The 23,020-nt window shown below is 44.3% G+C and overlaps 1 protein-coding gene across 1 annotated transcript in view; it reads right to left on the bottom strand.

Annotated features, from left to right (window-relative positions):
* The window catches only part of Fam117b (family with sequence similarity 117 member B), a 78,287-nt gene extending 55,800 nt beyond the window's left edge, over positions 1–22,487 (bottom strand). Inside the window, exon 1 of the mRNA XM_060368428.1 lies at positions 21,789–22,487. Coding sequence (XP_060224411.1) covers positions 21,789–22,368 — 580 coding nt within the window. The 5' untranslated portion in view covers positions 22,369–22,487. The remainder of the gene's footprint in view (positions 1–21,788) is intronic.
* Between the last annotated feature and the right edge of the window lie 533 nt (positions 22,488–23,020).

Below are 23,020 nucleotides of genomic sequence, written 5' to 3'. Positions count from 1 at the left end.
AGAGGTTAAGAGCACTGGCTACTCTTCCAGAGGTCCAGAGTTCAATTCCCAGAAACCACAAGATGGCTCCTAACCATCTGTAATGAGATCTAGTGCCCTATTCTGACATGCAGGTATTCATGCACACAGAACAATGTATACACAATAAAATAAATAAATCTACTTTAAAAAAAAAAAAACTTAAAGGACCAGCAAGATGGTTCAGTGGGTAAAGGTGACTGCTGGGATTATACCAGCCAAGTAGAGAAAGGTTAAACTAGTCAGCCAAACAGCTTTTCAGGCCAATGAACGTTGCCCCAGGACCGACCACACAGCCCCAGCCAAACAAACAAACAAACAAGACGTGGTGGTGGACACCTGTGGTTGTCCTCTAGTTCCTGCATACACCCACTGACACACAACATACACACAAATTACTACCAAAACTTACAGTAGTCCCTCTTTACCTAGGGATGCCGGACTACAGGGTACCTGCTTAACCCTAGACAAACTGTATTTTTATTTTCATTTTATATTTTATTATATGTTTGGCAGAGAAGTTTTCAAGACAGGATAGAAGTCAGGCTATAGAAGTCAAAGTTATTGCTCTCTACTCTCATTCAGGTCTGTGGTGGAAAAGAGCAACAGCTATAGCAGAAAGAATATTTAAATACTACAGTTTGCTGAGGAAAAGAGCTTAAGCAAGTTTAAAGTTGCAGCCAAGGTGCCCTGAAAGGCTGTAACTGCTAAAGAGAAACTGCCTGCTCTATGCTAGAACAACAAAGAGAGGAGGACTTCATGCAGCCCTCGCTGAAGCTTTAGCTGTAAGGAATCACACTTGAAATGCAGGCACAAGTGAGCTTTTGCACTCACTTCTGGTAGCTCCTTCCACCTTCTGGCAGCAAACTCTTGCAACCATCTCTGAAGGAAAAAGTTCCTGAGTTAGAAAGTAAATCCTGGGCTGGGGAGATGGCTCAGAGGTTAAGAATACTCGCTGTCCTTCCAAAGGTCCCAAATTCAATTCCCAGCATGGTGGCTCACAACCATCTATAGTAAGATCTGGTGTGCAGGTAGAATGTTGTATTAATAAGTAAATCTTAAAAAAAAAAAAAAAGTAAATCCTTAAGAAAAGAAACTTTGTGGAGGCTGGAGAGATGGCTCAGTGGTTAAGAGGTCCTGAGTTCAATTCCCAGCAACCAGTAATATGATCCAATGCCCTCTTCTGGTGTGCATGAAAAGAGTATACTCATATACATAAAACAAATAAATAAATGGAAAAGGAAAGGAAAGAAAAGAGACTTTGTCTTATTTTATCATTTGTTTTCCCAACACAAAAGTGGGATCTAATGTAGTTACTGTAACAGATACTCAAAAGATACTTGTGAATCTAGAGAGCTGTTCAGAAGGAAGCCAACTGACATGCACAGGACTCATTCAGTAAAAGTATCCTGGAAAGCCTTTTGTCCTCATCAGCACATCTACCCATTCTTGGTTACTCAGAGATTTCTTCAATCCTACTATCATTCTGAGTTTGAAGGCTGGACTGGTATTTACAACCATAGATCTGGAAAGCCACCACCTTAGCCAACGACAAACAGAGTCAAGCAAATCATAAGGCAATCTGCTTGAACACTGCTCAGGTTTTTTGGCCCAGTAAAGCTCTCGTGGATAAAGATTTCAAAGACTAAGGAGGGAATGAGGCCAGGCAAAGCAGCGTGCACTTGTGATCCCTTCACTGGAGAGGCACAAGGATCACAAGGTCAAGGACAGCCTGAGCCACAGAGCTAGCCATCACCACCCACCCTGCTCTCTCCAGAACAAGCAAAGGAGCAATGTTCAGCTGGTTTGGTTTTTCTTTCTAAAACATGGTTTAAGGAAATACTTTCACAATGACATGACTAAAAATTCCATCTCAAACAATATAAAGAACATTTTTCTTAGTTATGTTCCATCTTTGCCAAAATATCTCCAAAAACAATGTTTTTAATTCAAATTTGATTCAGTTCATAGAACAGTTTCCAGGAAAAACAATCTAGAGAACTCGAGAAGAAATGTCTTCCGCCTTGATCCCGTGGACACTTATAATATAAAGCACTCATAAAACAGCAAACTTTATTCTCTGGTTATTTTCTTTTGTTGTTTGTTTTTCAAGACAGGGTTTCTCTGTGTAGCCATGGCTGTCCTGGCTGTAGACCAGGCTGGCCTTGAACTCACAGATATCTGACTGGCTCCGCCTCCCTGAGCACTGGGATCACAGGTGTGTCCCACTGCGCCTGGCTCACACTAGTATTTCTTAATATATTTATTGATAATAAAACAAAAATTCAGATTTCTACACTTTGGCACTAAAACCAAGACCCACCCATACAAACTACAAGATTGATACAGAAAAGCATAGACTATTTTTTTTTTAGACTAAAGCGCCTCCCCACCCCCCTTGCTAGAATAGACTGATTTGTTTATTGGGACATAATTTTTCTCTGCAATCCTAGCTGTCTTAGAACTCACTCTGTAGACCAGGCTGGCCTCAAACTTACAGAGATCCGTCTGATGGGAAACCGTGCCACCACACCAGCTACCAGTGCTTTATTTACTCTATTTTTTTTTTAAGGCAGTTTCTCTGTATAGTCCTAGATGTCCTGGAAATTAACTCAGGCTGGCCTTGAACTCCACCTGCCTCTGCCTCCCAAGTGCTGGGATCAAAGACAGACAACCACTGCGTTATTTTTTAAGGCTGTTCTGAATTTTCCACAGCACCACAGTCTATTTATCAAACACAGATGTAGACTTAAAAGGCTGAAAATTATTTTATCTAACATTCCCTATTTTCCAACCAAGTCTACCAACTTTTCCATGTCATTTTGCCCTCTGATTATACTTCATTATACTTCAACCAGAAACTGAGAATCAAGAAGGAATTCTAGAATCTATAATGGTCTATTTTTGTGCTCTTCAAAACTACAAGCTTAACACGATATCAATTTATAATAGGAACATATGGATGAATTTTATCATTATAACACTCTAAGACTGTTTTGAAGTGGTCCTTAAAATAAGATGTAAATTGAGCAGAGAATGATGGCACATGCCTGTAACTCCAGAACTTGAAAGGCAGAGGTAGACAATCTCTAAGTTCGAGGCTGGCCTAGTTGCATAGCAAGTTCCAAGGTAGCCCAGGCTAAACAGGACTCATGTATACACACCTGCATACCACAGCACATAAGGAAATCAGAAGACAACTTGAAGGAGGTAGTTCTCTTTCCACCATGTGGGTGCCAGAGGTTGACCTCAGACCAACAGACTTAGCAGCAACTGCTTTTACTCCCTGAGCTATCTCTGCAGTCCCGTGAAATACTGAATTCTTACTACTCGGTTCTCTGGTCCTAAGTATTTGGAATTAGCCTAATTTAGAAGCATACATCCAATAATATTATCCTTTTCCCTTCTCGTTCTTTGCTGATACTGACAACTTCTAAAGCCTACTGTGCTATATGTCACTTTCAGAACAGCTTTTTGGCGGTGTTGTTATTTTACGTGTGCATGCAAATGTCTGTGTGAATATATGCCTAAGCCGGGTCATCGAGCAGCTGGAAGTGATCTTCACCACTGGGCCACCACTCCAGCCACTCCAAGTGCTGGATAAAATAAATTCTCATGAAGGAAGAACTACCACCAAAAATACTCCCCCTCCCCCTCTCCCAACAGGGTTTCTCTATGTACCTCTAGCTGTCTCACTCTGTAGACCAGGCTGCCTCTGCCTCCCAATGCTGGAGTTACAGGCTTGTGCCATCATGGCCTGCTCAGTTTTCATCTTATGTTAAAGACCATTTCAAAACAGTCTGGCTCCATTAAGATCTTCAGGTTGGGGTGCACTGCGTGATGGCGTGTCTCTGTATTCAATTGTTACTTTTGTACAGTCAGAACTTTTTAAAAAATATTTGTTCCTTCCTCACATGTCTAAGGCAATCCAGACTGATTGGCTTTAATAAAGAGCTGACAGGGGCTAGAGAGACGGCTCAGCAGTTAAAAGCACTGGCTGCTCTTCCAGAGGACCTGGGTTCAATTCCCAGCACCTACATGGCAGCTCACAACTGTCTGTAACTCCCAAGATCTGACATCCTCACACAGACATACATACAGGAAGAAACCAATGCACATAGAATAAATAAATTTCAAAAATAAAAGAATAAAGAGCTGACAGCCAACAGCTGGGCAGGAAGGGGAAGGTGGAACTTCGGACAGAGAAGGCGCTCTGAGAGAAGAAATCCTTGGCTGGAGGTTTGGGAGGTTTGTCAGCAGGACAAAAGAGTGAACAGGATCAGAAAAGCACAGAACTAACTAAGTGACAGCCCTGAGCTAGAGAAGCCAGGATAAATGAGAAGAGCTAGCGAAGGGTCTGCCCAGCCATGGGCCTAAGCTTACTAATAACCCTCTGTGTCATTATTTTTACCACTGGCAGGTCCCAGAATGTCCTGCTATACTTTAAAAGGCAATAAAACAAAAACAAAAAACAAAATTGTTTTGTTTTAAACAAAAATAACAGAACTTTTTTGTTTTTGTTTGTTTTGGGTTTTTTTTGTTTTTTTTTTCTTTGTTTTTTTTTTTTTGGTTTTTGTTTTGTTTTTTTTTTTTAAGACAGAGTTTCTCTTCACAGATAGCTTTGTAGACCAGGCTGGCCTTGGGATCCACTGGCCTCTGCTTCCCTGAGCGCTGGGATTAAAGACGTGCTCCACCTCACCAGGCTACAAAACTTTTTTTTTTTTTTTTATTTAAATGACACTTCTTAAATGTTTTTCCTCTAGATGAAGTTTACACAATGATGCAGATAGTGTGCTGAGGAGATTAAGGTAAACCTAACAGGAGCTAGATAAAATCATTTGGGTAGGGAGAGTCTCAAGTGAGAAAATACGTCTCTTAGACTTGCCTGTAGGTAGGCCAGTGGTCCACTTTTTAAATTGGTGATTGGTGCAGGTGCACCGCCCTGAGGAGGTGATCCCAGGATGTTTAACAAGGCTGACTGAGCAAGGCACTGTGCCGCCCTCCTGTCTATGCTGCTGCTTCAGTCCCTGCCTCCAGGAACTTCCCTGACTTCCCTCAATGAGGGACTGTGACATGTAAAGTGTAAGCAAACTAAACCCAAGAGTCTGCTGGGCATGGTGGTACAGGACTTTAATCCCAGCTCTCGGGAAGCGGATCTCTGTGAAGCCAGCCTGATCTATAAAGAGAGGACAGCAGGGAAACCCTGTCTCAAAAAAAAAAAAAAAAAATTAGAACTGACTTGTTTTGAGTATATATATGAAGCTTTGACAGAAGATTTACTTCTAACTACACTCTACATGCGCCTCTATGTAATCACTCTGGAATTTCACCCAACACTCCTTTCTATGGCCATGCTAGGAGTCTGCCTCACCACCTAGCAATCATCTCTTCACCAGCCTTTAATCCTACATGGCTCCACAAAGTAAAAACAAGCAGGAATAAGGACAGCAAGAATATCTCTTAAACTAGACAACTTTTAAATTGCCCAGCTTGCTCTGACTGCCTGAACTACTTTGTAAGGCTAATGTTTACTTCATACTGTTTACATCCAGCAAAGCAACTCTTAAAATTAAGAGAAGGGAGTTGGCGGGATGGCTGACAGAGGGCCCAGGAGCTTGCATGACAACCTGTGTTTGATCCAAGGACCCATATAGTAAAAGGAAAGCACAGACTCCTGCAAGTTATCCTCTGGTCTGTATACACACAATAAATGTTAAAAAAAAAAAAATCTTTACATTGAGAAAAGAGGGACATTTCAAGACAGTACAAACTGAAGCCGATCATGACCATGAAACCCAGTACTGCTGTAGGTACCTGAAGGAAGTCTCAATCTTGAAGAGCACAGAAAAGAATAGTTTCCTGAAAGGAATAATAGATGAATAAATGAAAATAATCATGTCCAACATAGTACCAGCAAATTCCTATTAAATAAGGGAGGAAGAAAAAAACCCAAGAATGAAATTACAGAAGCTAGTATATATGTCTCAAGAACCTTAAAAAGTAAAATAGTCTTAACTCACCAATAAAGTGATAGAGACCTGCTAACTAGATTAAAAACTGTATCTAACCGTGTATTGTCTCTGACAAACATACTTCACTGAGAAAATACATCTACCGACCAAGAGTCAAAAGATATACATCAATCTATCAAGTAAACAGAATCAAACCAAGCTCATGTGGCTACATCTGAAAAAGCAGACTTCAAAGCAATTTTAATCAGAGATGAGGGTCACTACATATTAATAAATAGAAAAACATAATTTTACATGTACCAGATGTTGGAGCTCCTAATTAAATATAACAAGTAGTAATGAGCATCAAAGTCTTGACATATCTCGGTGCAGTAATTATATATGACTTCAATACTCCTCTGTCATCTTCAACAGGGCATTCAAACAAAATCACCAACAAACTTCAAAGTTAAACTGCACCACAGATCAAATGAACCTAATATATCTATGTAATATTCCAGTCAACGAAAATGGAATCCATTCTTCTCAGTAATCCATGGAAGCTTTTCTAAAACAGATTACACCTTAGATCTCAAAATACATTTTAAGAAATACAAAAGAAAAATAATTTCTCGTACCTTATCAGACCATAGTAAAATAAAACTAAAAAGACAAACTATAGAAACTAGATAAATATACAAGAGCCTAAACAACAGGGTCTAGAATGACTAACAAGTTATTAAGGTAATCAAGATGGAAATTTAAAAATCCCTACAATTGACTGAAAATACATCTTAACAGAACGCTTGGAATATAGCTAATACAATTCCAGGAGGAAAGTTTATTGCTATGAGCCCTTACATTAAAAATCCAAAAGAACTTAAATAAATAACCTAATGATGTACCTTTAGGTTTAAAAAAAAAAAGTTTGGCTGCTGCCAAACTTTAAAGCAGTACATAGCAAAAAAAAAAAAAAAAAAAAAAAGCAAGGTCATGCTGGGAATTAATGAAATGAAGACTTAAAAAAACACCTACAATCAGCCAGGCTCAGTGACACACACCTGTAATCCCAGCACTCTGGGAGAGAGGGGCAGGTAGATCTCTGTGAGTTCAAGGCTAACCTGGTCTACAAATCGAGTCCAGGCTATGGCTACAAGGCTAAACAGAGAAACGCTGAATACATAGAATCAGGGCTGGAGAGATGGTTCATCAGTTAAGGACATTGTTTGTTATGCTCTTCCAGAGGACCCAGGTTCAATTCCCAGCACCCACAAGGCAGCTCACAACTGTCTGCAGCTCCAGTTCCAGAGATTCTGCCCCTTTGAGCAAACATAGGCAAAACACCAATGCTTACAAAAACAAAGCTTTTAAAACGCTGAAGAGAAAAAACACACAGAATCAATCAGAGTTGGTTCTTTGAAAAAAATAGATTTGACAATCATTAATCAATCTAACCAAAAGAAAAAGACACTAATAAAATTAATAAAAAGAAAAAAGAACAAAAACCAGTTAAGATCTTAGTAGTACACCTGAAGCTCCAAAACTGCTAACCAAAGGATTTTAAATCAGCACACCACAGAGATATATACACATCCTTACTTCTTCCCACAATATTCAAGATAGCTAAGAAGTAGTATCAGCTTAGATCATCACCAGATGAACAGATAAAGAAAATAAGGCACATATGCAAAGTGGAATTTCATCCAGCTACAAGGAAGAATGAAATTAAAACATTCAGAAAAATATACTGAACTGGAGAAAAAGATGTTTAGCAAAATAAGCCAGATTCAGAAAGAAACACCTCATTTGTATTACACATGCATACAAATGTGTGCATACATATATACGCAGGACATAAAAGTATAAAGGAGACTCTGAGAAAAGAGGGGAGAGGAACACGAGAGAATAATAAAGCTGGGCACCACGGTGCAACCCTGTGATCCCAGCACTTGGAAAGCAGAGACAAGCTAGTGAGTTCAAAGCTAACGTAGTCTACTTGAGACCCTGTCTTAACAGAAGTGGGGAGTGGGCTGAGAATGTAGCTTGGTTGGCAGAGAGCCTGCCTATCTGTGCATCAATATAGTGCTAGCAGCACACACCTGCAATCCCAGCACTAGGAGCAGAGACCTAAGGCATTCAAGGCCATCCTTAACTACACAGTGCATTTGAGGCCAGAAAACGCTGAGCTGTTACTGGGAAATATGCAAATAGGCAAACTATCTGGGAGAAGGGGATAGGGGGCAAGGAGAGAGAATTAAGAACAAAATATGATGATGTGTAAAAAAAGTTACACAGAAACTCATTTTTCTGTAATTAAAAAAATACTGAAAATGATGGAAATATTCACCATCACCTTTGGTCTGTAATAAACTCATGTGGCAGTCATGTTTGTACAAATACTGAATCACCCCAGAATCATAAAAACAATGGTCACCTGGTAAGTGCCTATTTTTACTACTTGTAAACTTTAACTCACATAACTGTAAAGAAAGGAAAGAGGGGTGGAAAGAGAAAGGAGAGGGAGACGTCTGATAAAAGCACAATTAAACTGCACAATTACATTGCCAGCTCTCTGAAGGACTCCAAAAACACTTCATCAAACCTCCCCAAAATAGTAGTATTACTGTAAGCTCACACACAGAAATGGACCAATTAAAAATATTGCACTTCTAATAAATAAGCTACATGTAGATTTAGCTCAATGAATGCACAGTAACTTTAATGTGAAAGATTATTAGAGGGCCTGGAGTGTAGCTCAATCAGGAGAACACTTGCCTAGCATGCAGAGCCCCAAGAGTCTGAGCCCCACCATCGCATATACCATTAGTGGTGGTGCACACCTGTAATTATAGTATTGACCAAAATTAAGAGTATCCAAATAGAAGATACAAAGAGAACTTTCAGGAAAGTTTCAGGATAGTAACTATGACACAAACTAGGGATCCACAGGCCAGTTTAGCATATGAGAATGAAAGGGTGGTGTGAGTAAGAATGGCCCCATATACAGCCTGGAGGTGGTGACACATATCTTTAATACCAGCACTTGGGAGGCGGAGGCAGAGGCAGAGGCAGAGGCAGTCTCTAAGTTCAGGGTCAGTCTGGTCTACAGGGTGAGTTCCAGGACAGCCAAGGCTTCATAGGGAAACCCTGTCTCAAAAACAAACAAACAAAAAAAGAATGGTCCCCATAGGTTCATATATCAGGGAGTGGCACTATTTGAGGAGGGTTAGGTGTGGCCTTTTAGGACTGGGTGTGGCCTTGTTGGAGGAAGTATGTCACTGGAGGTGGACTTTGATGCTTCAAAAGCCCATGCCAGGCCCAGTCTCTCAGACCCTCCCTCCATCCCTCTCCCACCCTTTGTGATCAAGATATAGCTACTTCTCAGCATAGAACAGTGACTAAGACAAGTGGAAATGTGACATATTTTCAAATATTTGAAAGTTTTCATTTTCAAAGTTTCAGAATAAATTCATGTTAAGAAAGCAATTTTCACCTCAGGAAACAAAAAGTTATCAAGGAAGAAAATACCTATAGCACACAGAAGGTTCTGATACAAACATTATAGTCAGAATTTAAACATTAATACTAGGTAACTACTAGCAAGCCTGAATTTTCTGTAGAAATTAAGTCATTATGACACATAAAACTGAGGGGAAAATCTTCTTAAAGCAGAAATAAATAAGCACCAAAAGAAAACCCCAAGAAACCGGGTGTGGTGGTGCATACCTGTAACCCAGCACTTGGGGAGGCAGAGGCAGGCGGATCTTTGTGAATTCATGGCCAGCCTGGTCTACAAAGTGAGTCCAGGACAGCCAAGATTACACAGAGAAACCCTGTGTCAAAAAGAAAAGGAGGAAATGGGAGGTAGATTTGATCAAAATATATTATATGCATCTATAAATATTAAACATTTAAAAACTCCTAAGGGTTGAAAGTTATTTCTAGGAGCTGCAGTAATGAGAATAGAGGTGTGATTTGATTACAAGCATACTGCTATTTGTAATTTTTAATTATTTGCAGGTACTCTGACTTAAAAGGGTAATTTTTAAATGTAATATTAAAGCAAGCAGTACAGCCAATAATCCCAGCACTCTGGGAGGCAGAGGCAGGTGGATCTCTGTGAGTTCAAGGCCAGCCTGGCTGGGCTACAAAGTGAGTTTAGGACAGCCAAGGCTACACAGAGAAAGCCTGTCTCAAAAAAACAACGCAAACAAAAAGACAAGCATGCTATCAAAGCAGAGGAGGCTGATGTCTGAGTTCAAGGCCAGCCTTATCTATAGAGTGAGTTCTAGGACAGCCAGGGCTAAACAGAGAAACTCTGGCTGGGGAAGGGGGGCCCACCATGGTATTTTTTTCTCAAGTATTTTAAAGACAGAATTTTAAGGAAAGAAGTTGCCAGTTTTCTTCCTTTCTCAACTTCCTTCCCGTAATATTACTGTTATCTGTCATCTTGAACCACACCCATACCCATTTCCCCTCTTTAGTCAATAAAAGAGGAGTTGTTAATGGTTTCCGAGACCAAACTGTATGCAGTAGGGCTCATCACCTGTCCCTGACCATTCTCCTTGACCTGCACTTTTCCCTGTGAATACTTTTACTAAACCAAGAAACATGCTGAAATTTTCTTCATCCTATAATAAAAGGACCCAAAAAATGCTTTGTTTCGCTTGCTTCCTTCCACTGACATAAGAACAATTTATAATGGTTATATTCACTGTTACCCTGACAGGATCTAAAATCACCTAGGAGACAAGCCACTGAGCATATCTATGAGGCAGTGTCTAGACTGGGTTTACTGGTGTGGGAAAACCTAACCCAATTTTGAGTCATACCATTCCATGGGTGAGGGTCTTGGCCTGAATGAAAAATAAAAAGCAAATGACACCAGCGCTCACCTCTCTCTTTCTTTAAGGCAGGCCCTCAGTGTGACCATCTGCTCCACACTCCTGCCACCATCATTTCTCCACCATAACTCTATCCTCAAACTGCACGACAAACAAATCCACCCTCAAGTTGCTTCTGTCAGATACTTTGTCTCAGCAATGCGTGACTAACACAAAGAGGAGGGGTGGGGGCCAGGGTGCGCCCATGATAAACCTGACTTTGGTGCTTATGTCTTTGGAACTGATTTGAAGGAGTATTAGAATCGTGGGCTACAAAAGTTTCAAATGCTATAAGCAGAGAGCCCAACTGGCCACTCTGATGGGAGCATGGAGAATAATAGCCATGCATGGACAATGAAAGCAGAATAAGGACTCTTAGGATTTGGGCTAGAGTTCATTCAGGTTATATTTTGACAAAGAACCTGGCTACGTTTTACCCATGTCCTAAGAACCTGGGTGGTGCTAAATTCAAAAGTAGTTAACTACTGTGTTTGGCAGAGGAACTTTAAAGGCAAGATAGAATTCAGGCTGTGCCACAGTTATTACTCACTACTCTTAATCGGTGCTATAGTGGAGAGCCACAGGTATGGCAGAAAGATGAGAAAATAACCAATTTGACAAGGGAAAGAGTATGACCATAAAATTACAGACAAGGCAGTTTGAAAGCAATTGTCTTGCTACAGAGTTTAGTCCTCATTAAAGAGAAAACTGATGCTAACCACATGGACTATCAGGAAAGGCGCCCCGACAGCAAGACTCCAACCTCCGAATGTTCCATCTTGGTAAATTCACTTGAGTGCCTACAATGAAATGCCACTGCAGAGGTACCCTGCAAGCAAGTCCCTTCCAGACAAGAGCTAATGCAATGTGGTTTAAGCAGAACTCACAGCACACACATGCTACAGGTTTTGCAGACAATAACAATTTAAGAGTGTGGGGATAATGGAATCTTGCATCAAAGTCCCAGAGAACCACTGAGGCCAGCCAATGTGTAGCAAGGCTGAAGTCCCTGCAGGGAGGCTCCCGAGGTCAAGTTGCGACATTAAAACCTAAGTTACAATGGTCTGGAGACCTCATGATGTGGAGACACCAGGACATGGGATATCCACCAAAAAAACACAACATGGGTGCAGTGGAACCAGCCCAAGAGAGGTTCTACATGCTACAGGGGAGCTGAAGAACTCTGGGTTTGCCGTGCTTCTGGGTTTGATTTTGTATTTGGTCTAATTTTTGCTTGCAGCAGCCCCATTCCTCCATTTTGGAATGGGAGTGTTTACCTTGTATCATTATGTACTTTAGTATGTACCATGTTTTGATGCTATAGGGGCCTCAGTTAAAAGACTGGTTAAAAGAGGCTCTGCACTTACACTCCTGAGCAGTTCTAAACAGTCTTTTGGAAGAACATGGAGACTCTGGAAGTCAGGCTGTGCATTTTACGCTGTGAGATGGCATGAGCATGTCAAACAAGGGGTGGAAGGATGATGACTTAAAAGTGGTATCTGGGCAGCAAGGTAAGGGGTGGACTTAGCTCTAGAATCTGGAAATAAACCACTGGGCTTGTCTATAAGGGAGTTTCTAGACCTAGTTAACTGAGATAAAGACCCACTGTAAATACATGGGCAGCATCATTCCATGGGTTGGGATCCAGAACTGAACAAAAGGAGTTGAGCACCAGTCACTGATTGTCTCTCTTTGTTTCCTGATACACACCCAAAGTGGCCAGCTTCCACATACCTGAGACCATAAGCCCCCACTACCACAATGGATCATACACTCAAACTGTGAACCAAAAAAAGCGTGCAAAAACAACCAGAAAAAGAAAACAAACAACAAAAAAAACCTTCCTTTCCTAAGATGCTGTGGTTTTTCGCCACAGTAACAAGAAAACAAGTACTCTATTTCATCACTTACTGCTTTGACCCGATTTGTGGCCCAACAGTGAGAGTCAAACTACTTTCAGCCATCACCAACTGACCTACATGCCAAATTCAAAAGCTTGTTCTGCCAACCAGGCTAATTGTTCTCTTCACCCCATCTAAAGTCTGTAACCCTGCTCCCTTACATGCAGGCTTTCTTCCTTCCTCAATACTCACCTACTTCTCAGTCTTCCGAATTTTCAGAGTTCTGCTCTGCCTGCTCTACTTTTACAGTGCTTCTTCTCAAGCTGGGCATTGTCTTGCACACCTACAGTCTCTAATACTTGGGAAGCTGAGGCTGATGATTCAGGGAAACCCTGGCACAAGAAACAAAACCAAACCACCGTGGCATGCTTGCTTTCTCCCCAAGTACTATTCCTAGCATTTCTGCATCATCTCAGATAGTCTTTCCCCCTTCCCAGACTGTCCTTTCAGGTGTTGTCCATACGCAAACACCTAGCAGGAAGTGTTTAAGGGGTACATTCTGAAGTGAAATACGTGAACGAGTCCCAACTTCTCAGCCAGCCCATTTTCAAACTTTATGAGTTCTAAAAGTGTTATCAGTAGAGAAAATTACATAGGTTTCCTGAGGGCACAAATAGGTCTAAGAGTAGAGTTAAACTTGTTTTTCTACTCCAAATCTGCTTCCCCGCTATCTAGAATTTGTAACTAATGCAACTACCATCCTCAACTCTGTTTCCTTAATCCCTGCACCCAATGTGTCAGCACACCAGAAGACCGAAGGATCTTCCTGCACCCACCGATGGCATTCCCACATCTCAGTTCAGGTGTTCGATGCCTCTGTAAACGCCTACCCTCCAGACTCTTCCATCTCAATTCCTACTATCACTCATCCTAAACTACAACAGAACCCAGGCTGAGAACATAAATACAACACAAGTAAATGAACACTTGCCTTATTAGGAAGATGGCGGAGATGACAAAGAAACACTAACACTGAGAGAGGCTGCTACCCTACGGTCAGTTTACAAGGAATGTTGTTATTTTAGTTGGTCTTTTTGAGATAATGACTCTATGCAGCCTTGAACTCCTTGTGTGTAGACCAACCTGCCCTGAAACCAGAGACCTTCCTTCCTCGGCTTCCTAATTGCTGGAAGTAGAGGCGTATACCACCTCAACCAGATTGCAGGGATTGTATCCTGTGACAACCCTCTACAGTTAAGTATTATGAAGTATTCCTTTTTGCAGGAAGTTTAGGTTAAACAGCTGGTCAGTAAATGTCGATGGCAAAGTGTGAACCTGGTGGCCTGGCTCCAGGACAGATATTATTAGCTATGGAAAATATTCCGATTCATTTTAGTTCACACTGAAAGAGTTCACCTTATTCTACACAGAGCCATTCTGAAATATGCCCTTCCACTCTTCGCCTACACCAATACTCCCCTGGATTGTGTATTTTAAGTGACAACAACTGAACATGACATGCACTGTCACTCCTCTACGAAGTTTCCAACCAAAGTCAGAAGCCATGTTCTGAGAGAACGTCTTTACACATGCCCACAGAATTATTATTCACTGTAAACAAGAACAATCACAGTGCATGCTCCGTTCCACGCTCCTGTCCTTCTGGCTATTTTGGATCTCTGGAGCACTGTGGGGCTTTAGTTGTTTTAACTGTTGTGTGTAAGGGGCCATCTCTCCAGCCCCAAACTAGTATGTTTTACAATGCCTCATCCTCAATTGTAAAAAATATATCACAACCAAGCATGCTGGCACACGCCTATAATCCCAGCACTCAGGAGGCAGAGGCAGGTGGATCACTGTGAGTTTGAGGCCAGCCTGGTCTATAAAGCAAGACAAGGTTGTCTCAAAGAAACAGTAATAATAATAATAATAATAAATAAAAAATACATATCACAAGCCAAAAGGATTCTCTTGAAGGTGTGAAATCAGCAAATGTCTTCAAAGAAATGCTGAATTTTCAGAGTTCTACTTCAGCAGGTACTAGAAAACAAACTTGCCACAAAAACAGTTTTGATGCCCTACTTTCTGAGTCTGCCTACAACCTCAAAGAAGTGCATCGACTGGGGCTGGAAAGATGGCTCAGGGTGAAGAGCATGCACTATTCCAGAGAGTCCACTCAGTTCCCAGCACCCAGGCCAGGCTGCTCACAACACAGTGACTGCAGCTCCGGGGATTCAGCATCTTCTTGTGGCCCAAACAGGTATCTACCTCAGAAACAAAGCACACAATATAAAACGTATTATTTTAAGGAGGTGCATCTTTTGTTGCTTTCTTGGCACTTTCCCACCCCAATTAACAAATTTACACAATACAACATGCAATGTACAATAATACACATCTTGCTGTCAGACACACCACAAAAATCACATAAACACTAAAATTTTTGTTTGGTTTTTGTTTGTTTTAGTCCTACTAAGTTTTCACACTATCTCCTTGAAGGCTTCTGCAACTACTTTTTTTTTCTTTTTTCTTTTTCTTTTTTTTTTATTTTCTGAAACAAGGTTTCTCTGTGTAGCCTTGGCTGTCCTGAACCAGCCTAGTCTTGAAGTCACAGCAATCTGCCAGACTCTGCCTTCCTGAGCACTGGAATTAAAGGTGTCACCATCATGACCCTGCTACAAGTACTTTTTAAACAAAACAGAACAACAGAAAAAGAGAGTACACTAGCATCACTAGGAGGGGGTCCCAAGGCTAAAATTGGACCAAGCACCCTGAGGTGTTTTCAAGCACCAGGCAATTCTCTGTTCACTAAATGGAAATTAAAAATACAATTCTGATTCTAACTACCCTATCACTGCAGCAAAAAAAATACCTGACAGAACAACATAAGGGAAGTTAAAGTTAGTTGCTCCAGGTCCCAGTTTCAGCGGTAACAATATATTGTGGCAAGGAAGCATGACAGTGCACGCAATTTCATCTCATGGCAGCCAGCAAGCAGAGAAAATGAAATATACGACGAAGTCAGGGTAAGAGGTAGCACAAAGGACCCATTCTTCCCCCATGTAGATGCCTCCTCCTAAAGTTTCTAGGATCTTATAAGACAGCACCACAGCTAGGGGTTGGAGCTCCACCTTCACAGGAGCACATCACATTCGGAAAACAAGGGCTTGACCTCAAAAGACTGTTCCCTCTTCAGATGCTAGCTGCAAGTCCAGAGCCACCTGCACTTCTGACCACCCAGTTCCAGATCACAGGTTCCCGTCAACACTTCTTAAAGTTGGTGCTATTCTAGAGTGGTTAACAGAACTCAGAAAAGTAATTCATTTACACACATTACCAATGCATTATAAAGGACACAAGTAAGGAACAGCCAGGTGGCAGAGATTCATAGGACCAGGTATGAAGGTGGCTGTAACGATTAAGAATGTATACCTGACATTACATAACACAAGCCAGAAGCAGTGGCGCACAGCACACCTGTAGTCCAGCACTCGAGGAAGCAGGGGCAGGCAGATCTCTGAGTACAGGACAGCCAAGACTACACAGAGAAACCTTGTCTCAAAAAAACAACAAACAAAAACAAAAACCCCACCAGACATTAAAAAACAAGGTCTGAACTGTTCAGATCCATGTATATGCGGATTCTGGTGGAGACAGCAACAATTTGAAAAAGCTCACAGAAACCACTGCATAGCCTAGAAACTTCACAGTAGTCTCAATGTTAGCTTTATCACAGATGCATAAATTATTTGTTTCCTGTATTTTACTATTGCCTCCAAGTGATAAGTCTTTTATCACTATCATAAAGCACATGTGAGACTATTATAAAAAGTTAACACTTGTCAAACCCTACAAAAGCAAACACCAGCATTCTCAAGTGCAGTGTAGACAGCAACGAGGATGCAGTGTCAACCCGCAAGTACATGCAGCGGCTGGAGCAGCCCTGCACGGCTGTGCTACAATGCAGCAGCCACCTTCTGCTGCTGTGGCAGCGAGCTCAAGTCTCCAGAACACACAGTGTGGCGTGGACACCTCCGCCTGGGTGAGCGCCTCACCTCTATGGTACATTGCCTGTGGCAGTAAAGAGTCATCGACCAGCTCATGGAGTTTTTCACCATATATAAAATAGGTAATAAACAAAATAAGTCAACCTGAATGTTCCTATTTCTAGTAACTGCAGGCTGTTTTTTGGTAGTTAAATTTAGGAGGAATCAAAAGTTACGGGTAGATTTTTCAGCTAGTCAGTAGCTTTAACCCTTAATTGCACAAGAGACTACTGAATTACACAACAGAGAGCTAAAAACAAATGAATTTTAAGGCCAGCAAGGTGGCTCAAGAAGTACAGCCGCTTGCTGCCAAGCCTGACAACCTGAGTTCAATACCCAGAGTCAGCAAGGCGAAGCAGAAACCCCATTCCTGAAATCTCTATCTACACACACACACCTACATACACACACACAAAGGCAGGTACAGATTTTTTAAATGACTCTGAAATATATCGTAAGAATACGAAGTATGAAATGGTAAATATATCAATTAGCTAAACATGATCATTTTACAATGTATTTATGCATAAAAAACAAACTATCTAATAAAGAAACAATTATCAGTCACTTAAAATAATAGAAAAAGGTTAGAGACGGTTTCACAGGTAAAGGTGCCTGCCACTGAGCCTAACAATGTGAGTTTGATTGCTGGTACCCTCACAGTGGAAGGAAACAAATTATTAGCTCCTGTCCTCCACACATAAGCCCTGGCATCCATAAGAACACGCACACACACAAAGGGGGAGAAAACAAATATAAAATGTAATTAAAACTTTTTAAATAAAACTAAAACTGGTGAGATGGCCTAGCAGGTAAAGGTGTCTGTCACCATGCCTGATGACTTAAGTTCAATCCTCTGGACCCATAGGTAGAAAAAGAGGATGGACTCCAGCAGATTGCCACCTGCATCATCACATACATAACCTCAGCATGTATGTAGCCACACACATGCAAACAACACACCAACAATGTAAAAATAAGAAGTCAGGCTGGAGAGATGGCTCAGTGGTTAAGAGTACTGACTGTTCTTACAGAGGACCCGGGTTCAATTCCCAGCACCCACACGGGAGCTCACAACTGTCACTCCTGTTCCAGGGGGTCTGACACCCTCACACAGACATACATGCAGTCAAAACACCAATTTACATAAAATTAAGAGCAAGGCCTGGTGGCACATGCCTGTAGTCCCAGCACTCTGGCAGATCTCCCTGAGTTCAAGGCCAGCCTGGGCTACAAAGTGAGTCTAGGACAGCCAAGGCTATACAGAGAAACCCTGCCGGGGGCCAAGGCCAGCTAGTGGAAAGTTACAGACAGCTGCAACAAGGTCGTAGGTGAGAGATTTATGTTTCCAGAACCTATGAGACATCTGTGTGTCAGGCTAGACATTTTGAGATATCTTAGCTGACATTCTTGTAGTATCTCTTTTAGTAAACATTCTTGCGGTGTTCTGCATCATCATTAATCACCCTTTTATGTTTTGTAAACTATATTGTTGACACATTTTCCCTTCCTGCCTTCTCCCTATAAAGTTGTGTGAAATTTTTCAAATAAACGAGAGCGAGATCAGACTATAGACTTGCTCTCATTCTTTGTGTCTCCTTGTCCTCACTTCATTCTTTTCGCCCCTCCTTAGGAACTCGTTGAACTCCCGCTGGACGGGACAAAACCCTGTCTCAAAAAGCCAATAGACAGATAGATATTTAAAAAAAAAAAAAAGACATCCCATACAACTATGGACTCTATCACCAACTTAAGCTATTCACCTTTTTATACATGACTCATAAGTGACTAAACAGACATTAAACCCATTGTCTCCCCAAGGCTTATTGCAACTGCTTTTTTTTTCTAAAACTGATTATTGATGGATTGATGTGTATGAGTGCTTTATCTGCATATACACCTGCATGCCAGAAGAGGGCATCAGTTCCTAGTATAGATGGTTATGAGCTGCCATGTGGTTGCAGGGATTGAACTCTGGGCCTCTAGAAGAGCAGTCAGTGCTCTTAACTGCTGAGCCATTTCTCCAGCCCCTCTAAATGGTCTTATGCTGCCTCTTCAATTTCTATCTAATAAGATTAAGTCAAGTAAAAGGGAAAGTCATACACACACACACACCTTCATAATTAACCCTACTGTCTAGTTCTTTTCTGAACATGCACTTCACCCAGACAGGCCACTTTGCTATGAAGATGGTAGGCATTCAAGTCGGATGCTGCAACAACCGCCATCGAAGGGTGTATGGTGACGATCATAGTCAGGAGAGCGGCATTCTGAGTCATTCAGTGATTAGCTCAAGCCCAGAGAACCAACCAGCCAGCTAGAGATCTCAAGATCTCCAACTCAGAGGCTCTGCAGGGCTGGAGCCTGCACAGGTCCGTCAGTGTCCACCAGGTCAGACACCTATCCGCTATCCTGAAGATGAACCCAGGCATCTGGTCTGGTGAGGGCTTCAGAACTTTATCAAGAAGCAACTTTGTTTCTACAGTAATGCTTACACTTCAAGTCTGCATACCTATTGATAATCTCCCTTTAATCAAAAAGGGGTCTGGAAACGACAGTGTCTCTTTCTAGATTTGGTCATATAAAACATCACATGATTGAATCACAGCAGTCTGTGTTAGACAGAACTGAAACTGAAAACATTTCACCCACTTTGTATGATCTAACTAGAGTGAAACAATATATTCCAAGAAGAAGCAACCAGACATTCACACTTTATAAGACTGGAAGCCCTAATAACAAGCAGTGCCCCTCACACCCAGCTCCAGAGTAACTATGCATTTCTGGGCTGTTGTTTATTTGGGGGGAGGGGAAGGAGGCCTTTGGAAAATATGAATGAGGAGCCTGAGATCCCCAGAAATAAAGCTTCCTTCACATCTACTTGCCCTAACCAAGCTCTCCTCACAGTGTGCTAAGAGGCCTGGTCTCCCACGTGCCAAAGGAGATCATCTTCCACACAGCAGATGAGCTACCCTGGACCCACAAGGCGAACTACAGAAACCCTGTTCAGCAGAGTTGACAACTGCACACGTGTAAATTCCCACGGACACTTATATAGCAGAAGCTACCTTCGTTGATATAATTTGAAGGCATATTCTTAGTGGAGTGCAAGCAGAGTCAAATCTCACCTGTCACCACTTGTTCTTGTCTAAAGGCCAATGTGAAAGCTAAAATGAGGCCTTGTACAAAAACCACTTGCCCATTATTGCAAACAAGGGAGTCCTCGCAACAATGTTTTTAAAAAGTTTGCAGCCGAGTAAAGTAGTGCATGCTTTTGACTCCAGTACTCCAGGGAGGCAGGGGCAGTTGATGAAGCCAGGTGATCTACATAGTGAGTTCCACACCTGAGGCTATAGGAGACCCTGTTTCAAAAAACAAAACAACACAAAGAACATCCAAAAGCATTTTGTATTACCAAAACATTTAAAACTGTTCTACTAATCATTTTTCTAGGCAATCTTCCTTAAAGCGGCACTGTCTAAAACCCTTCCCAGGGCTGGGGGAGGCTCATCAGGTGCGTGCCATCAAGCCTGAACCCACAAGGTGGAAGGAGAGACCCCACTCCTCCAAACTATGCTCTGACCTGCACTTGCAGGCCATGGACACACGCACACAGGAGAAATAAAATGTAGTAATTTTTAAACCTTTCATAAAACAAATGTAAGAAGAAAAATTCACATTACACTTATTAAATCACTACATCTCACTGACTTGCTAGGAAACAGCAGAACTAAGTTTCCTGAAACCCCCAATTATTCTGCTTGTAAGGTTTTAACAGAAATTCTCCAGATAGGAAAAGAGAAAACAACAACAAAACAAAAAAAAAAAACAAAAAAACACAGAGGTATGTACTGACACTATTAATACGTAACTAAGAACTACTCATTCTTTTTTCACAGCACCCACAGAAGCAGCCACACAACAGATGCTAGTAGCCCCTGGTATCTACAATCTGAAATACTCCTTTACAGAACTTTCTGAATTGACTCCCCTGGAACCCAACGCCGCCATTCAGGATCTTCCCAGAGAGAACTGTCACTCACACACTCACACACTCACACACACACACACACACAACGGAGGGAGTCGGTCCTGATATCTACAATCTGAAATACTCCTTTACAGAACTTTCTGAATTGACTCCCCTGGAACCCAACGCCGCCATTCAGGATCTTCCCAGAGAGAACTGTCACTCACACACACACACACACTCACACACACACACACACACAACGGAGGGAGTCGGTCCTGATATCTACAATCTGAAATACTCCTTTACAGAACTTTCTGAATTGACTCCCCTGGAACCCAACGCCGCCATTCAGGATCTTCCCAGAGAGAACTGTCACACACACACACACACACACACACACACACACAACGGAGGAAGTCGGTCCTGATAGGCTGCTGCCTTTAATCCCAGCATTGGAGTGGCGGAGGCAGGCCGATGGAGGCCAGCCTGGGCTACCCAGTTTCAGACCAGCCAGGGCTAGTGAGGCTGTTTCAGAGAGGGGACAAAAAAAGAAAAGAAAAAGGCAAACAAACAATAAGTCGGAGGGAAATAAAACCAGTATCTCAAATGACAAACAGACCCTCAGGCTAGCTACCTACCATTTACGTATATATGTGTGTGTGTACAGACCTAGGCACACACGCCCCAAAGCAATCTTGCCTAACTTCTCCCTTCTCGCTACCCATTAAGTCTTACGAAAACGCAAAAACCACTCCCAGCCTCCCAACCCTTCCACGATCCAAAGCGGCCTCTGCCGAAGCCCTCGGTCCTCCAGCTCCGAAACCGGGCCGTGCAGCAGGACACCGAGCAGCGGCGGCGTGCAATCTGCAAGCATTCGACCGCGTCGCCGGAACAAAAGTGACAGACCGGCCTCGCCCTCGAGCAGCCGCGACCCGAGGCCAGACCCCGGGCTTCACGCTTCCCCGCCGACCGGCTGAGGCCCGAGGCTGGCGGCTGCACCTCCGCCGCGGGCACCTCGCGGGGGTGGGCGGAGGGCCCGGGCCGCCGCCGCCCCCCCCCCCCCGGCCTCCGCGTACCTGCTTTGCACACCGGGGCGCTGGGGCTCCTCTTCTCCGCCGAGGGCCGGCCCTGCTCGGGGGACCTCCTCCGGTGGCGGACGCGCGCGGGGGGCGGGGCGGCGGGCAGCTCGCCGGGCCACAGGTGGGTGGGCGACGAGCCGGGGGACGACACGGTGGCCAGCAGGGGCGGCGGCGGCGGCGGTCGCGGAGGGCTGGCCCGGGCCGCAGGCGCCGTGCCGCGCGGGGACGTCACGGGCGCGCCCGTCTGCGTGGCCACCGTGGGGCTGGTGCGCGCCGCCACGCTCCCGCCGCCGCCGCCGCCGCCGCGCGTGGGGCTGGTGCTGCGTGAGGCGGTGCGCGGGCCGCCGCCGCCGCCGCCGCCCGACGGGCCTGGGGCGCCCCCGCCGTTGTTGCCGCCGCCGCCGCCGCCGCCGCCCCGCGTGGGGCTGCCATGTTGCTGCTGCTGCTTCAGCTGGAACGGCACGGTCGCCCTCATGGGCTGCAGGCGGCTCCCGGGGCCCCCGGCCGGGACGCCCGCGCCGCCCGCGAGGCCGCCGGCGGGCGTGGGGGACCCATTGCGCCTCACCCGCTGGGACATGCTTTCCCCCCCCTCCCCGCGCCCCGGAGACGGCGGCCCGCGGCAGCCGGCGGGGAGGAGCGCCGGGCCGGGCGGGCGGCGGGGAGCGGCTGCTCGGGTCCCGAGCCCGGAGGGTGACGGAGCCCGACTTCGGGGACGGGCGGAGGGGGGCGGGGGGGCGGGAGACACGCGCGGGCAGCGACGAGGTGCTGCAGCCGCCGCCGCCGCGGCTCCTCATCAACAATAGTGTCGCCTCCGCGGGCCCCGCCCCCGGCCGCCGCTCATTGGCGCGGCGTCAGCGCGCTCCGGCCGCTCGGCCTCGCTGATTGGCTGCGCGCGGCTCGGCTCCCGAGGTTGCGTCCGCGCTTTACAGAGGAAGAGGCCCGCCCCTCCCTCCCCTCCCCGGGCAGGGGTCGGCGGCCGTGGCGGGAGGGGCGGCAGGGGCGGGGCGCGGGGGCGTGCGCGCGTGTGTACGGAGGCATGTGCGTGCACGCGCAGGCGCGCGCCCGGCCCCGCGCGCACCTGGTTCCGGCTTGGAGGGGGCCCCCGGGACTCGAGGCTGGAATCCGGCCGGAGGGACGGCGTGTACGGGCCGCGGCGTCCCGGGGGACGCTCTGAACCCAGCCTTTCCCGCTCTAACGCGCTTCCCTACACAGCGGGAGCTGTGACTTAC

The sequence above is a fragment of the Meriones unguiculatus genome, chromosome 15, assembly GCF_030254825.1.
Source record: "Meriones unguiculatus strain TT.TT164.6M chromosome 15, Bangor_MerUng_6.1, whole genome shotgun sequence".
Classification (NCBI taxonomy): Eukaryota; Metazoa; Chordata; class Mammalia; order Rodentia; family Muridae; genus Meriones; species Meriones unguiculatus.
The sequence above is the reverse complement of the archived record's forward strand: the minus strand, read 5'-3'. Positions and strand labels throughout refer to the sequence as shown.